The sequence below is a fragment of the Bos grunniens genome, chromosome 10, assembly GCF_055505025.1.
Source record: "Bos grunniens cultivar Pamir isolate PY7600 chromosome 10, Bosgru_T2T1.0, whole genome shotgun sequence".
NCBI classification, from domain to species: domain Eukaryota; kingdom Metazoa; phylum Chordata; class Mammalia; order Artiodactyla; family Bovidae; genus Bos; species Bos grunniens.
Window position 1 is genome coordinate 63,494,563 of NC_141174.1, and position 18,842 is coordinate 63,513,404.

The 18,842-nt window shown below is 34.2% G+C and overlaps 1 protein-coding gene across 2 annotated transcripts in view; it reads left to right on the plus strand.

The window, feature by feature from the left end:
- The window catches only part of MDGA2 (MAM domain containing glycosylphosphatidylinositol anchor 2), a 919,864-nt gene that overhangs the window by 859,602 nt on the left and 41,420 nt on the right, over window positions 1-18,842 (plus strand). For both annotated transcript variants that reach the window (XR_015133654.1, XM_086318927.1), the window contains exons 11-14: window positions 3,569-3,746; window positions 8,546-8,566; window positions 16,041-16,196; window positions 16,670-16,828. Coding sequence is in view for 1 of the 2 variants with exons in the window: in XM_086318927.1 (XP_086175053.1) it covers window positions 3,569-3,746; window positions 8,546-8,566; window positions 16,041-16,196; window positions 16,670-16,828 (514 nt within the window). In the remaining variant the exon portion in view is untranslated. The remainder of the gene's footprint in view (window positions 1-3,568; window positions 3,747-8,545; window positions 8,567-16,040; window positions 16,197-16,669; window positions 16,829-18,842) is intronic.

The window sequence follows — 18,842 nt, forward strand, 5'->3', positions numbered from 1 at the left end:
TGTTATCTGATCTGAAATCACAAGTTAGACAGTAATCAATGTAAAAGTATAGAAGAAACCACTAGTATTAATGCTGTGGTCTAGCCTGTCTGTGGAGAAGGAAATGGCAACCTGCTCCAGTATTCTTGCCTGGAAAATCTTATGGACAGAGGAGTTAATGGGCTACAGTCCATGGGGTCGCACGAGTTGGACAAGAGTTAGCGACAAAACTCTAGCCCTGCTGAGCTGCACCAAATACAGACCCTGGATCACCTGCTTCCAAATTACCCTGTAAAGGAGAAGGTGCTTTTTAAAAAATTATGTATTTCTAAACTCACCAAAAAATTGTTTCTAGACTTCACAGAAGCAAAATACTTACTGGTAGCTAAGACTTGGAATTTTTGGTTTTTAATCATGATTGTCCCATGACTCTCATGCTTGCCTAAAAGTGGGAACCATTAATACAGAGTATTAACCACACCAGATACAAAACTCCAGAGACTATTAACATTTTGAACTCAGGAAAAGGAAAAGCTGCACAGAAGTGGATGAGTAGCCACAGATGTAGATGAGGGAAGCTGTTGATACAAGGAAACAGTCTTAAAATTCAAGGGAGAAAAAGCTTTAAGAAGACTCATGGTTGCCTGTTTCTAACTCTTATTCTGAAATTATCTCTTTGAAAAACAAAGAAATATTTTAGGCATAGGCAAAATAATGTAAGTGTTTTTATATACCTGCTACCAATCTAAAAAATTAAAAATCACCTGAGTGTTCTGCTGCTGCTGCTGCTGCTAAGTCGCTTCAGTCGTGTCCGACTCTGTGCGACCCCATAGGCGGCAGCCCACCGGGCTCCCCTGTCCCTGGGATTCTCCAGGCAAGAACACTGGAGTGGGTTGCCATTTCCTTCTCCAATGCATGAAGGCGAAAAGTGAAAGTGAAGTCGCTCAGTCGTGTCCGACTATCCCCTCACAACTGCAAATTCTCTTCTTGATGCTCTCCTATCCCACATGACCAAGTATTTACTATTTTCTGCATTTCTTTATACTTGACTATATATCTATGCATCCCTTTTCAAAGTACATATTTTGAACTTAAATTTTATAATACATCTGCTTTAAAGTTGATTTTACCTCAATATTACTTTTGTTAAATCCATCTATGATGATATATTGTGGCTTAGGTTCATTTTTCATGCTCTATACTGAATTATGTTTTATTAAAAGTTTACAATTTGATTATCCTATCTCCTACTGATGTTTAGATAATTCTCTGTTTTCTATGCCATAAATATTTCTGTTTCCTGTGTATACAAGTTTATCTGTTCTCATTGTAATAGTGTTTTTATTGCCAAATTGCTCTCCATACTTAGACCAATTTACATACTCAAGACTATATTTTTAGGAGAAAGCTTTCTGTAGATCTCTTGATTTTTTGCATATCATATGTGCAGAGGCACTGTCTTTTTATTCCAGTCTATCTTTTCAAGCTTATTTTCATAGCAAACATCCTTAGAATATAGAGACCTCCTGTGGAACAGAAGGAAAGCTCGTTTAATGTCTAGTATAATGAATATGTCTCCCTCTTGGGCAGTGGTTGGACAGATTTGGGTTCTTACTGTCACTTATAAGACTTAAGTCTTTTTAGCTCAGGATCCCAGAGATGTGATACAAACAGAAGGTACGTGCAAGATCCAACTAGTCACTTCTTCATCACGGTGGGGGAATAGGGAGACAAAGGGAACTGGTTTGAAAGTAAAGCTTATGCTGTCTTCTGTGTTGTGAATCCTTTTCTCTGCCCCAGTATTCAGAATTCTTCTGCTGATGGCCCATGATACTATTGCAGACTAAATTGTTTGCTTGTAACTAGACTAATATCTTACCCATCCACCCTCCCTTGCTCCAGATTCTTGACAGGTATAAATATTCTCATTGTTTTGTGTTAACAACAAACCTTAATTTTATTATCTTTATAAGCTTCTGTTTTTCTGGGAAATAATATTGTGGTGTTAATTTTCACTTCCATGATTCACAATGAGGTTAGGACTTTTCTGTAATTCTTTATTTGTGCTTTCTCATTTATGAAATACCTGTTCCTATTAGACTCTTTGCTATTGAATTATTTTTCTTATTTTGTTATAAGGGTTTTTAATACATTCTGGTTAACTGTATTTGTTCTAAGTATCTTTTTCCAAACCTCTGCCTTTATTTTACCTGTTTATTGGGCAGCACCAATGAGATGAAATGTTTATGTTAAAATTTTGAATTTAATGTTAATTTCAATTTTAAGATTGACTAATTTATCAGTCTTTTCTTTGTGCTTTTCTATTCTGTTTAAGAATATAACACCTTGTGTAGATCATAATCACATTCTTCTGTGTTTTTCTAAAGATTTAACTTTTATCTTTTAAATGTAAGTATTTGATTTTCCTGAGACTATTCTTTCTAAGATATGTGATAGGGATCACATTCATGTATTTTTTTATATACCCAAGCAATTGAGTGGTATATATTTTCATGTCTTCTATGTGAACAATTCCCCACATAAATTAATATAAGGGCTTTCTGTTCCATTTCATTATTTTGTTCGTCATTTGTCTAATCTTGTGCTAATAGCATGCACTTGAGATTTTCATTTCTAGAAATAGAGCAGGCTAGGCTATATAATTAACAGTAACCCACCCTCAGAAAACAAGCAAATAAACAAATATATGAAAAAATATATATGTGTGTATATATATACACACACACACACACACACATACATATATATGTTATTTCCGCGCCCCCCCCCCACCCCGGTTGCTTAGCAGTAAAGAATCTGTCTGCCAATACAGGGGACACAGGTCTAATCCTTGGGTTAGGAAGATCTCCTGGAAAAAAAATGGCAACTCACCCCAGTATTCTTGTCTGGGAAATCCCATGGACAGAGGAGCCTGGCTGGTTATAGTCCATGGGGTCCCAAAGAGTCAGACGTGATTTAGTGAGTAAACAACAACAATGGTATATACATATTAACATATGTAGTATATATATTGCCTTTGCCTTCAGTTATTAACCAACCCAGACAAACTTGAATGTTGATTCTTATAGTTTGGCAGTGGTAAGGAATGAAAACCCAAGTCCTATCCAAAGCAAGGGCTTCCCAGATGACACTAAGTGTAAAGAACCCACCTTGCAACACAGGAGATATAAGAGACACAGGTTTGATCCCTGGGTTGGGAAGATCCCCTGGAGGAGGGCATGGCAACCCATTCTAGTATTCCTGCCTGGAGAATCCCATGGATAGAGGAGCCTGCTGGGCAACAGTCCATAGGGTCACAAAGAGTTGGACGTGACTGAACCGGCTTAGCATCCAAAAAAAGAGACCATCTTCATTTTAATCTGTGACACCAAAAGGTTTGATATTTAAAGTAAAAGTGAACCATACTGTTAATGCCCCTTGCAGAATGTCAGAAACAAAGGTACATCTTTAATGAAATATAACTTTGTCCTAGGCCCTAAAGAATCTCCAGCAATAGTATTCTTAACCACATGATCAACACACAGTTAAAAATATCAGAAACATTATTATATAATTCTTTTAATTTCAGGCTGGACAGCAGCGATGGTGGGAACAAGAGATTAAAATAAATGGAAATATCCAAAAGGGAGAATTAATTACATATAACTTGACTGAGCTAATTAAACCAGAGGCTTATGAAGTCCGACTGACTCCTCTCACCAAATTTGGCGAAGGAGATTCAACAATTCGTGTCATCAAATATAGTGGTAAGTAGCTTTTTGTTGAAAAGAATTTATTTACATACTAAACTATCTAAAAAGTTGTAACTATCTACCAAATATAGACACAAACTAAAATTTAACATACTGATTTTCTGGGCCGTTAGTCAAGTGAGAAAAAAATCCTGTAATACTTAATCATTATAAATTTTAATATTTAGTTTTGAATATAGAGGTATAGACAAATGCTTAATTAACTTTGGACCTCAGAGATAATGTCATGAATGTCTTATTATTTTCTATGTCATAGTTATGAGGCAGTATGTATACATTTTTTACAAATTCTTAATGATTTTAAAATTTATATCATTAAGAAGTTAGGAAATGTGACTGAATTTTTAAGTTTTTTTCATTTTTTGGAGTAGTTTTAAATTCACATTAAACTGAGTAGGAAGTGCAGTGTTCCCATGTATGCCCTCTCCCTTGTCACAGCTTCCCCTACAATCTACGTCTTACATTAATGTGGCACATTGTTAACAATTGATTAACAAATATTGTACATTATTAAAGTCAATTGTTTATATCGGGAATCAGTCTTTATGTTACACAGTTTTGCATTTTCCAGAATGTTGGGTTGGAATCATGCAACATATAACCTTTCCAAACTAATTTACTGTATTTAGCAATATGCATTTAAAGCTTTTACATATATTTGTGTGGCCTGATAGCTCATTATTCTTTATTGTCAAGTAATATCCCATTGCATAGGTGTACCACAGTTTGTTTAACCATTCACTTATTGAACAACATCTTAGTTGATTTTTTTTCATCATTTTTTTTTCCTTTAGAACACTAAATTTAATATGTATGTGTTAGTGATAGTTTTCCTTTATAAACAATATGCATTTACTATTTCTTTACTATTTAAATGTCCTCCTTAAACAAATGTAGAAAATAGTGTAAAACTGTGACAAAGTTGATCAAAAACTTTATAATAGTTCAAATAGGAATAATGTTGATTGATATGATATTATTTTTCATATATACCTGGCAGATTAATATTTTATCATTTGAAATTTATATGCATTTTTCGGCTGAAATTTATACTGTTCAAAGCCTAGCTCTAAAATCATCAGTGTATTTTGCACGGTTGTGTATGTTTTGTTACCTCAGTGGAGTATTTTTCTTTTTGATCAAGGCTTGAGTTTAAAAGATAATAGAATGAGGGTTTTGGCAGCTGAAGTTTTCCATTCTGTTTAGCATTAAGTACGTTTTCCTACTTACGGGGCAACAGTGAATACTGTCAAAGTAAAAAATAAAGTGAAATTATTAAAACCTCACTAGAGTTATAAGATTACCTGTATTCGCTCTCATCAGTCAGAGTACATACTGGGCATTACAAATTCAATTTTCATTAAAAAATGAAATATAGAATATATAGTGGAATATTCATACAAGATCAAGGAATATAAAAACATTATAATCACTGCATATATTTTCTTGAATATGATTCTTTTTAAAATGTACATTTTTATCTTAATGATATAAATATTAGAGCAAAATAGCAATTGTTATTCTGTAATCACTTTCATGATTCCATCCAACAAACAACTACATCTCAGTATAATTGTCTAAAGTTTTAGCATCAAATATTTTTATAAAATATGAATTATCTCCTTCTAATATTTATGCTCCCTGTCCTCCAAGGTGTAAAACTGTAAACTACGTAATATGGAGGGCATTGGAAACCATAATTAATACTCATTCTTTTAAAGATGAAGATATTAAGACCCAGAAAGTTCAGTGTCCTGTCACGTTAAACAATTATATGACATAATTAACTGATGAAAACTAGAGATCACTCCTAAATGACAGAAATCTTTACCTATTTGCTTAGTTTAGGAATTATTAGAACTTGTCTTATGGAGATATAAGAAAAAATCTTCAGAAACTCAATTTAATTTTTATTAAAAACTCTGATGTAACAAACAGAAATGAAAAATAAATCTGGAAAATCAGTACTGTGTTAAGTTCCAACTTTCCTTTTAACTAACTTTATAACTTGTCATGCTTATTAAAATCTTATACATTTTAATTGAAATTTGCTTTTATATACTATGGATTTGGGTAAAGTATACTTTAGTGTGTGTAAGCATACATTGTATATAGGCATCCATAAGAAATTCAACATGCTATTGATAGTTTTAAAGAAGAAACGTAGACTCACTGCAATATTTCAAATTAGAATGGCAAATTTTTACCAGATTAATCATGATGTTTGTAGTGAATTTGCTGACTAAAATATTGTAGAAGTCTCAAAATTCAGTCTGGTCACAGGTAACATGTAGCTGTGACATTGCTTAGAACTAAATTATAATTCAAAGATGTTTACTTCTTTCAAAAACAATAATTAAAATTAAAATTTATATTATCCTAATTATAAAATAAATTTAATTTCAATAATTAATTTTCAAATTAAAACATACTGATACCTTGAGGCTTTTGAGCTGGTGCTAGTGGTAAAGAACCCACCTGCAATGCAAGGGACATAATGAGATGCAGGTTTGATCCCTGGGTGTGGAAGATCACCTGGAGAAAGGCCTGGCAACCCACTCCAGTATCCTTGCCTGGAGAATCCCATGGACAGAGATTGGCAGGATACAGTCCATAGCGTTGCAAAGAGTTGGACATGACTGAAGCAAATTAGCACGCATGCACCTTGCAAGAAAGGGATTATTTTTGTTTGTTTTTCAGTGGAACTAATAAATGTATAGTCCTTTCTCTATGTTATTCATTTCATAATTAGCAATGGGGCAAGTACAAGTAGAACAGCTAAAATAATGAGAATATTCTGTCTTCTTGATGTAGAAATAGTAAAAAGTAATTTGTTGATAAACTAATCACTTGGTTAAAATTGATCTCAGTGTACTAAATGTAAAAATTTTATATGAAGATGCTTTGTGCATGTTTGTACATTTATGACATTCATTTTGTATTTTACTACTATGTCCAAGTTTAACAAAAGTGCTTAATGGCAAACACTAGGAACCAGGGACAAAATAGACAATCTTCTGGAGGTTAGATTAGCAGCCCATTTTAATCTTCAGTTAAGTTCAGTTCAGTCACTCAGTCGTGTCTGACTCTTTGTGACCCCGTGTTTTGCAGCACGCCAGGCCTCCCTGTCCATCACCAACTCCCGGAGTTCACTCAAACTCATGTCCATCAAGTCAGTGATGCCATCCAGCCATCTCATCCTCTGGCGTCCCCTTCTCCTCCTGCCCCCAATCCCTCCCAGCATCAGAGTCTTTTCCAATGAGTCAACTCTTTGCATGAGGTGGCCAAAGTACTGGAGTTTGAGCTTTAGCATCATTCCTTCCAAAGAACACCCAGGGCTGATCTCCTTCAGAATGGACTGGTTGGATCTCCTTGCAATTCAAGCGACTCTCAAGAGTCTTCTCCAACACCACAGTTCAAAAGCATCAATTCTTCGGCGCTCAGCTTTCTTCACAGTCCAACTCTTACATCCATACATGACTACTGGAAAAACCATAGCCTTGACTAGACAGACCTTTGTTGGCAAAGTAATATCTCTGCTTTTTAATATGCTATCTAGGTTGGTCATAATTTTCCTTCCAAGGAGTAAGCATCTTTTAATTTCATGGCTACAGTCACCATATGCAGTGATTTTGGAGCCCCCAAAAATAAAATCTGACACTGTTTCCCCATCTATTTCCCATAAAGTGATGGGACCAGATGCCATGATCCTCGTTTTTTGAATGTTGAGCTTTAAGCCAACCTTTTCACTCTCCTCTTTCACTTTCATCAAGAGGCTTTTGAGTTCCTCTTCACTTTCTGCCATAAGGGTGGTGTCATCTGCATATCTGATGTTATTGATATTTCTCCCAGCAATCTTGATTCCAGCTTGTGCTTCTTCTAGCCCAGCGTTTCTCATGATGTACTCTGCATATAAGTTAAATAAGCAGGGTGACAATATAGTCTTGACGGACTCCTTTTCCTATTTGGACCCAGTCTGTTGTTCCATGTCCAGTTCTAACTGTTGCTTCTTTAGGAGACTGCAATAATGCTTTCTTTCATCCAGAATGAAATTTTCTCTCAGAGTGATAAATGCTTAATCAATATATACAGATACCATTTTGTCTCTTAGGTTAGATATAGTTTTGTTTTTGCTTCAGTAATGTTTACAGTATTCATTTCTTTTCAGGTAGAAATCAATTGGCACTGTAAACACAATTAGTTTTTTGAGATAAATATTTCTTCTTGAGATAAATACTGTAAAAATGCAAATGCATTACCTATCATTTGAAAACTGTGTGTGTGTGAAAGTAATTAAAACAGCATCAAAGTAGCTATTTGTTTTGGCTCACACACAATGACACGATATGAGGATTGCTTTATTTTCATATATACCACATATTTCAAACAGAAGTAGACAATAGCAAAAAAAACTAAAGTGTGTTCTCTGTTAGATAATTGCATTCATTCTTGAAACATCAAGAGTATAGCTTGTCAGCCTCAGTTTTGATTACTTAGTTTTGTTTAGCACTGATTAAGACATAAAAAATCAGCTATTCTATACCTTGGAAAATGATCAAATCCCTTGAGCCATTTAGCATTGATCATTTGGGTACTTTGAGGCTGTTATTGCTGAGTTCCAAAGTAGATTCTATTCAGTCTTCTAGAACAAAATGGATTGCAGATATAATTCTCTCTGGCCACAGTGGGGAAGATCATTAAGTTTTAGTTAGGCACTTATGAGATGCTGATTAGACTTTTATTTATAAAAGATATTTAAGCCATGCTAACATTATTTTTTGCTTTTCTTATAGCTCCTGTTAATCCTCATTTGAGTAAGTATATTTTCACTTTAAAAATGACACTGTATTTGACAATTTATACAAATAAAAAATGCCTAAACATAAAAAGGTTATTTATCAATTGTTCATATTTGGGTTGACATAGAATGTCTTAGAAATAGTAAAACTGGCGTTAATTGTAAACTTTGAATTCCAAAGCCTATGGACATAAAGACAAATAATTTAATATAGATTATTAACTTTTCCTAAATATTGAGCCATTTCTCCAACATGCTTAACAATTATTATTTGTGTAACTGTAGTTTATTTATTCCTTTTGTGGCATTGTATATTATTTGTATTGCTATTATTTATTTCTTTATTTTTCACCATTTGATTTCTATATTCAACTCATGAAATATATTCACTTAGAAAGTTGGTATTTTAATGGTTCAATCAAGATTTTTCACTAATCACTATTCCATATTCCAGTCTTATATGAAGAAAAAATAATTTGATTACCATCCTCTTAATAATATTTCATTTTAAAATTAAGAATTGATTTTTGTCCTCTATTTTGTGTCTAGCAAGATATTGTTCTGGTCTAACAAAGAAAGAAGAGCCATCTTTGTACTCTTACTCCTTTCCATTCAACATTCTCAATTTCCTATCCTTAGTGAAGAAAATGTCCAAATCTGTTTTTTCATTTTACTGTATTCTCTTTTCTGTTTTGGCCTTTAACTGATTATATAACAAAGACCAAATTACATAACCTCCATTCCTGCTGTGTTTCCTCCCAAAGATCCTCTTTTACTCTGCTTTTGCATAGCCAAACACTAATACTGAATATTTTTATAGATCTTTATTGTTCACATCTTGCTTCAATGCATAAAAGTTCATTTAATCACCCCAATGACCTTTTAATGCAGCTATTCTTATCAGCTCTTTGAGGTTCATTTTTCTTATAATGTTTAGCACAAATGCTTCTTCCTCCACTAATTACTCCCTCATTTTGATTTTCAATTACAGTTTATCTTCATCTATGTGGAAGTTATTTTTTATTTTCTCATATCCTCCAGTAAACTGTAAGATACTTAAGAACTAAATCCATTTCTAGTTTCTCTCTCTGTTTCACTATCTTTGTGTCTATAATGGCATCTCATGTTTAGCAGGTGTTCAGTGATCATTTGTTAAAAGAACAGATACATGACAGTTTCAAGATGAATTAATGGCGTAAATAAAATTCTCCCTGGCTTCTACTCAGGGGACTATTGCTAATTAATTACTATATTGACTATGGTTCCTTTAAAGGTAAGTTCTCTGACTGCACTTTCAGTGGAAATGTTTAAAAATAGTTATCACAGAAAGATTAAAAGTAAATACAGGGGAAAGTTGACAAGTATTTCAATTCAAGGCAAGAATTTTGAACAGTCTATCTACTGAACAAAATGCATACATATTTATAGACAGGAAGTGATTGTTAACTGATTACCGCAGTCCAATATAATGAGCACCATTATTTTATGGCAGCTGAGAAAATCTTACAGAAGAGATAATATCAAAGCTGGATCCTGAAAGTTTAATAAAGATCCCTCAGGTAAAGAAAGGCTCGCCTGTCATTGAAAAGGAGATCATGTTCACACACATAATAACTGAACAAAGCTCCATTTGTCTGGTGCACAATGTTCAAAATTATTTAAGCCAGAAATGTGCCCTAAATATGGACAATATTTATTAGAATTTGAATGTTTCCTTTAAAACTTGTGTCCTTCAGATCGCAGGTATCAACTTCTCTTCCTGAGCAAGGACTTCACATGTGTAAAATGGAAATCCAAATGATGCATTGGATTTTCTATTTTTAAAGTAATTTGAAACATAACATTCTATACCAAAATTTCCATTGGCTGTGTACCTTTTGAATTTTTTAAATGATAGTCAATATGGTAGAATATGAGAATTGTTTAGAAAAAAGAAATGAGTAAATATTACCTAATGATTTCTCTAAGTTATCAAAAGGAAGTAATTATTTTTGTGTTTTTGACAGTCAAATGCATTTTTTCTTATTAATTGATTTTTTTAACCTTCATTACTACCTCCAGATCCCAAACACAGATAACAGTACTTTATCAAAGTCATTCGTTATAGATTCATGTTCTTAATACACTAGCTATGCATTATTCAGTAAGAAAAGAAAATAGGCCAATGTATACAAGAAGGTCATGTTTTATTTTAGATTTTTGCTAGGGAAAGTTAATTTTTCATTCCCTAAGACTACTTTTACCTACTTTCCTTAAATGCTATAATATTTTAAATTTTGTCATTTATTTTCAAGGTATAACCTACACATGATAAAATTTACCATATTTTGTGTACACTTATGAAAAAAGAGTTGACCAGTTTAAACAGTCATGTAAGCATTACCACAAGGTTTCATGACCCCTAAAATTTGTTTGTGTTGCTTTGTAGTTCAGCTTCCTTGTACCTCAGCCCCTGCCAAACTTGTTTTATGTTACTATTATTTTGCTATTAATTAGCTACAACTTACTTAGTATTTATTCTCCACAGTTTAATAAAAGGTACCTTCCCAGTAATGATATTGTTAATGAAATTGAAGTGAAAATGAAGCAGTTCAAGGAAAAAAAAATCTGAGAAAACACTGTAATTAAAACCATTATGCAGGACAAAGGCTAACAGAGTTTTGCGAAGAACACACTGATCATAGTAAACACCCTCGTTCAACAACAAAAGAGATAACTCTACACATGGACATCCCCAGATGGTCAACACCAAAATCAAATTGATTATATTCTTGCAGCCAAAAATGGAGAAGCTCTATATAGTGATATAGAATAAGACCTGGAGTTCCCTGTGGCTCAGATCATCACCTCCTCATTGCAAAGTTCAGGCTTAAATTGAAGAAAGTAAGGAAAACCACTAAGCCTGTCAGGTATGACCTAAATCAAATCCCTTATGATTATACAGTGGAGGTAACAAATAGATTCAAGGGCTTAGATCTAATAATAGACAGAGTGCCTGAAGAACTATGAACAGAGGTTTGTAACATGTTACAGGAGTAGGTGACTAAAACCAACCCCTAGAAAAATAAATGCAAAAAGGCAAGGTGATTGTCTTGCCTTACAAATTATGAGGCCTTACAAATAGCTGAGAAAAGAGAGGCAAAAGGCAAAGGAGAAAGGGAAAGATATACCCAGCTGAATGCAGAATGTCAGAGAATAGCAAGGAGAGATAAGAAAGACTTCTTCAATGAGCAATGCAAAGAAATAGAGGAAAACAATGAAAAGGGAATGACTGGAGATTTCTTCAAGAAAATTACAGATATCAAGGGAACATTTCATGCAAGGATGGGCACAATAAAGGAAAGAAATGTTATGGACCTAACAGAACCAGAAGAAACTGAAAAGAGGTGGCAAGAATACACAGAACTGTACAAAAAAAAAGGTCTTAATGACCCAGATAACCACGATGGTGTGATCACTCACCTAGAGCCAGACATCCTGGAGGGTGAAGTCAAATGGGCCATAGGAAGCAGTACCACAGACAAAGCTAATTAAGGTGATGAAATTCCAGCTGAACTATTTAAAATCCTAAAAGATGATGTTGTAAAAGTGCTGCACTCAATATGCCGGCACATTTGGAAATTCAGCAGTAGCCACAGGACTAGAGATGTCAGTTTTCATTCAAATCCCTAAGAAGGGCAATGCCAAAGAATGTTCAAACTACCATAAAATTGCAGTCATTTCGCTTGCTAGAAAAATAATGCTCAAAATCCTTCAAGCTAGGTTTCAACAGTACATGAACCAAGAACTTCCAGATGTACAAACTGGATTTAGAAAAGGCAGAGGAAACAGAGATCAAATTTTCAACATCTGCTGGATCATAGAATTAAGCAAGGGAATTTCATAAAAACATCTACTTCTGGTTTTTTTACTACACTAAAACCTTTGACTGTGTGGATCACAACAAACTGTGGAAAATTCTTAAAGAGATGGAAATAGACCATTTTAACCGGCTCCTGAAAAACCTGTATGTAGGACAAGAAGCAACAGTTAGAACTGGACATGGAACAGCAGACTTCAAAATTGGGTTCAAAATTGGGAAAGGAGTATGTCAAGTCTGTGTATTGTCACATTGCTTATCTTAACTTATATGCAGAATACATGCGAAATGCCAGGCTGGATGACTCACAAGCTGGGATTGTGAGAGAGAAATATCAATAACCTCAGGTATGCATATGATACCATGTAATGGTGGAAAGCAAAGAGGAGCTAAAGAACCCCCTAATGGAGTAAAAGATGAGAGTGAGAAAGTTAGCTTAAAATTTAAAACTCGACATTCAATAAATGAAAGTCATGGCATCCAGTCCCATTACTTCATGGCAAACAGATGGGGAGAAAGTGGAAGCAGTGAAAGATTTTATCTCCTTGGGCTCCAAAATCACTGTGGATGGTGACTGCAGTAATGAAAAGAAAAGATGCTTGCTTCTTGAAGCTGAAGCTCCAGGACTTTGGCTACCTTATGGGAAGAAATGACTCTTTGGAAAAGACCCTGATGTTTTGAAAGATTGAAGGCAGAAGGAGAAAGGAACAGCAGAGAATGAGATGGTTGGACGGCATTACCTACTCAATGGACATGAGTTTGAGCAAACTCGGAGAGATGGTGAAGGACAGGGAAGCCTGGAATGTTGCAGTTAATGGGGTCGCAAAGAGCCAGACATGGCTTAATGAATGAACAACAGCAACAATACAAACATTAAGTATTTCTATTATAATTCTAAGTTATTTCTTAAAATGAATAAAATGTTACCAAATCTTTCTTCTTATATATTATTTATAATTGATAAGTGACTTATGCATCAACTCAAACTACTAATTTAGCAATGTTTCTTCCAAAAAAGATCATTTGATAATAAAATTTCTAAATGGTTTGAATTTATGTTGGCTTCCATATAAAATTATAGTTTATTTGAAATTCTGTTTAATATAATAAAATGATTTCAAGAATATATTTAACTATATATTACATTTAATATGATAATAATTGTGATATGAGACCTCATATATTGGCAATAAATCAAGTTACTCTTAAATGCCCTTATGCATTTTATTGACTTATATAGTCTTTAAATCAACTTATTTATCCTAATATCCTCTTCCAAAATATTTGTATAGAGTAAATTCATGAAATTTTGTCACAGTCTTGTTCTTCATTAGCCTCAAAAAACTTATGTTTTGAATTGAATTGAGGAGGTCTTTCTATTCAGAAGGCTCTTTTAAAAAAAATATTTTGATGGACATTTTTAACTAAAACCAAATATCACTTGTTGTCAAGAGAACCATATTGTCCTCCAGGTTCATCCGTGTTATTGCAAATGGCAGAATAATCATTTTCAAGGCTAAATGATATCCTATTGCATATATCTGCCATAACTTCTTTACTCATTCATCCATTAATGGAAACTCGGGTTAGGACTGTATGAGTCCATAGGGTCGCAGAGAGTCGGAGATGACTGAACAACTTTCAAATAATACTATTTTTCAAATAATATTTGATTTCCAAATAATATTATTTTTCAAATAATACTGCAATGAACATGGAAAGCACATATTGCTTTGAGGTATTCATTTCATTTTCTTTGGATGTATGTTCTTAAGAGATATTACTGGATAATATGGTGGTTCTGTCTTTAGATTTTTTTTAAGGAAACTTCATTCTGTTTTTCATAATAGCTGTACCAATATATATTCCAACCAATAGTATACAAGTTTTCTGTGGTTCCATAAGAGTTTTAGGAACTTTTTTTTTCTGTTTCTGTTTGAAAAAAAAAAAAATGCCACAGGTATTTTCAGAGAGGATGCATTGACTCTAAAGATCACCTTGGGTAGAAAAGATATTTTAACTGTACTAATTCTTCCAATCCAAGAATGTAAGATGTCTTTCCATTTATTTGTGTCCTCTTTAATTTCTGTCATCAGTATGTTGTAGTTTTCAATACATAAATCTTTCATATATTTTGCTAAGTTTATTCTTAAGTATTTTATTATTTTTGATGCTACTGAAAATGAGATAATTTTATTAATTCCCTTTTCTGGCAGTTCATTGTTAGTGTGTAGAGACACAGATTAATTCAGGAGCATGGTTCCAACTTCAAGGGCTCCACTCCCAAGAATATCTCATAAATTTAACCCATTGCAGGGGGAAAATGTGGGAGTCTTTATTATTTAGATGTCTATAACTTTGTGAATTGAAGGGAATCTGTACTCAGTTTTTACTTCATTATTTACTAGCTGACATTAGCCAAAACTTTCTTTTCTGTGAACCTCATGAGTTAGTATTTCTGTATTTTTATAGAGTTCTTAAAAATTGAATGAAATAATGCAAGCTTTCTTTATTTTTTTCAGTTAAAGATATTAGTTACTCCTGTGTTTCAAGCAGGGCCCATTCCAGTAAGAAAACCCTTTAATACCTAGAAACATTGCTACCATTCTCTGAACTTCTTGTTTGGTCTGAGCTCAGCATGTGGCTGGCATCCAAGAAATCCCAGTTCTTCCACAGGTTCTTCATAAAATCTTTTCATTACTTTGAAGTAAAGCTGCTCAGTCATGTCCAACTTTTGCGACCCCATGGATTGCAGCTTACAAGGCTCCTCTGTCCATGGAATTTTCTAGGCAAGAGTACTGGAGTGGGTTGTCATTTCCTTCTCCAAGGGATCTTCCCAAGCCAGGGATCGAACCGGGGTCTCCCGCATTGCAGGCAGATGCTTTATTGTCCAAGCCGCTTCCCTTGTGGCTCAGCTTGTAAAGAATCTGCCTGCAATGTGGGAGACCTGGGTTCAATCTCTGGGTTGGGAAGATCCCCTGGAGTATTCTGGCCTAGAGAATTCCACAGATAGTCTACGGGCTGCAAAGAATCGGGCACGATTGAGCAACTTTCATTACTTTATTTCTAGTGAGTTGTAAGCATCTGGCAAATCCACATTCAAATAAAGTATTAAAGATAACTACTTTTTAAAAATAATTTGCCATTATCTTTCCTTAAGTAAGCCTCCATTTGTGCAAATGACTATGCGTGACAGCATCTGCAGATGTGGTATGAAATATTGTAGGCTGAAGGTAGATAGCTAAAGTACCATCAGGTAATTTAATTAAGACTGTTTTCTAATTGTTCTGTTTGGATTGTTCCTATACTTGAAGAAGGAAAGTTGGGAAATTCTTCAGCCATAATTCAATCAGGCAGCACATTCTTTATTTTCAATTAGTTGGATATTTCAGAGGAAAATGGTTTGGGTTTAAATTGTTAAATAAGAGGCTGATTTACATATCAAGATTATTTTTCATTTCCATTAAAATTGAAGTAGCTTTAGGTTTAGTTGTCATATTGCACATTATTTTGGCTATGGTGCCATTATTGCAACCTTGCATTATTATTGCTGTATGTTTTAAATTTTTCTTAGAAGACTATTGCAATGTTTGTATTAATTTAACTTATTGTAATTAAAATTTGCCAACAGGAGAATTTCACTGTGGATTTGAAGATGGTAACATTTGTTTGTTCACCCAAGATGATACAGATAATTTTGACTGGACAAAACAAAGTACTGCAACAAGAAATACAAAATATACTCCAAACACTGGACCTAATGCTGATCGGAGTGGCTCCAAAGAAGGTATGAGGGTATGAAATGGTGTGTTCATATCAATCATACTCTAGCCTGGACTTTTAAAAATGCTATTATGCTAAATGTGAAATGCAAGAGAATGTTTAGCTATAGATTTAAATATTTTGGAATAAAACATGAAATTTTTTATTTACCATATCAAGTATTCAGTTATTTCCAAAGTTTGTAATCATTAATTTTCACCGAGAACTTACTGACCTGTATAAAGAGATTAGGAATTTTTTTGACAATTCAAGTTAAAATTCCGGTTTTGCCTCATTTTTATACATTTTTAAATTTTTATTTTTAATTATGTATATTATTTATTTTTATATTATGTTTGCATATATCGATTTTATAAATAAGATGCAGACTCCCCTATCAATTTTACTATTAATATATATGAAAATTCTAACCTCTCAGTGATTTTAAATTTCATGTCACCTACTAATAATTTGTCTACACATTTTGTCTTTTCAAAGGTTTTTATATGTACATTGAGACATCTCGACCCAGACTGGAAGGAGAAAAGGCTCGACTTCTCAGCCCTGTTTTCAGCATAGCTCCCAAAAACCCTTATGGACCCACAAACACTGCGTATTGTTTCAGCTTCTTTTATCACATGTATGGACAACATATAGGTGAGATGGCAAAAATTACTGTTTCTTCTAAAGTAAATCATAATTTGGAACAAAAAGGTTCACAAACACATAAGATGAAGTCAATTTTAGTCAAAGAATATCATCATTAAATTTTTAATGGCTCAACTGCACATTGACAATGAGATGCAAAGAATGTTAGCCCATCATGTTCTAATTTCCCAAATTTAGATTAGAATTTGAAATTTGGGGGCATTACCTACCTCCTCTGGAATCCTAATTTAGGCCGACCTAAATTAGGTTAAGTTCTTCATGAGATCTTCTTGGGACTCAATACCAGCATAATTTACACTGTTTCTTTCCAAAGAAATGTGCTTGGATAATGACTCAATGTATATTAATGACCGTGAAAAGCAATATTGTCACATTTGGAAGACAAGTGCTTTTAGCAATATGTACACATTTGAAATATTGGTGTGATAGCTTCTTGTTTGTAAAGTGTGCCTAACATACCTAGTAGGATTTAAGAATATCCTTGATCCTGAAAAACATACAAAGTTGAAGACACACTCCCTTCCCTTAAAGATCCTAAGAGTGACAGAGGCTAAGATGAGTAATTACACAATCATGCTAGGCAGAATACCACATAACCTCAAGAAAGAACCTAATAAACTTGTTAAGAGTAGGGAGGTAGGGGACAGAAGGAGTTCATACAGATCTACAGTTCTTTATGTGTAATTATAAAATCAAACCAACTGAACACAAACTGTTTTAAATTTAATTATTTGGCAACCACTTTCTAGCCTGATCTGCATATGTTAGAATATATGACCTGAACTGATATAAACCCATGTAATGAATATGAACATATATACTATTTTCAGCAAAAATATTATTGTGTTTAATTGTGGGATTCTGTTTTAGTTCTTAAGAACAAAAGAACTAAACTTTAAGAACTAAAACAGATTATATATTACATAAGACACACTCTTAACTATAAAATAAGATAAAATTCTGAATGGTGAAGCGTATCTAGCTCTACAGAGCTTGGCACAGGACTGTGGATCTTTATCTATTTGGAGGATAAGGCAGTGCCTTGGGACAAAGGGAAATGTTTCTCTATGAAGGAAGGGTGCATTTTCAATAGACAGAGATAAGCATAGGGAAGATTGTTTTTGTTCAGTCGCTCGGTCATGTCCAACTCTTTGCGACCCCATGGAGAGAAGGGCACCAGGCTTCCCTGTTCTTCACCATCTCCCAGAGCTTGCTGAAACTCATGTCCATCTAGTTGGTCATGCCATCTAACCATCTCATCCTCTGTCGTCCCCTTCTCTTCCTGCCTTCAGTCTTTCCTAGCATCAGGGGCTTTTCTAATGAGTTGACTTTTTGCATGAGGTTGCCAAAGTATTGGAGTTCAGCTTCAGCATCAGTCCTTCGAATGAATATTCAGGACTGATTTCCTTTAGGATTGACTGTTTTGATCTCCTTGCAGTCCAAGGGACTTTGAAGAATCTTCTCCAACACCACAATTCAAAAACATCAATTTTCTGGCACTCAGGTTTCTTTATGGTCTGACTCTCACATCCATACATGACTAGTGGGAAAACCATGGCTTTGACTATATTGACCTTTGAGGCAAAGTGATGTCTCTGCTTTTTAATATGCTGTCTAGTGTTGTCATAGCTTTTCTTCCAAGAAGCAAGTGTGTTTTGATTCCATGGCTGCAATCCACCATCTGCAGTGATTTTGGAGCCCAAAAAAATAAAGTCTGACACTGTTTCCCTTGTTTCCCCATCTATTTGCCAATAAGTGATGAGACCAGATGCCACGATCTTCATTTTTTGAATATTGAGTTTTAAGCCAGCTTTTTCACTCTCCTCTTTCACTTTCATCAAGTGGCTCTTTAGTTCCTCGTTGCTTTCTGCAATTAGGGTGGTCTCATCTGCACATTTGAGGTTATTGATATCTCTCCCGGCAATCTTGATTCCAGCTTGTGCTTCATCCAGCCCGGCATTTCTCATGATGTAATCTGCATATAACTTAAATAAGCAGGGTG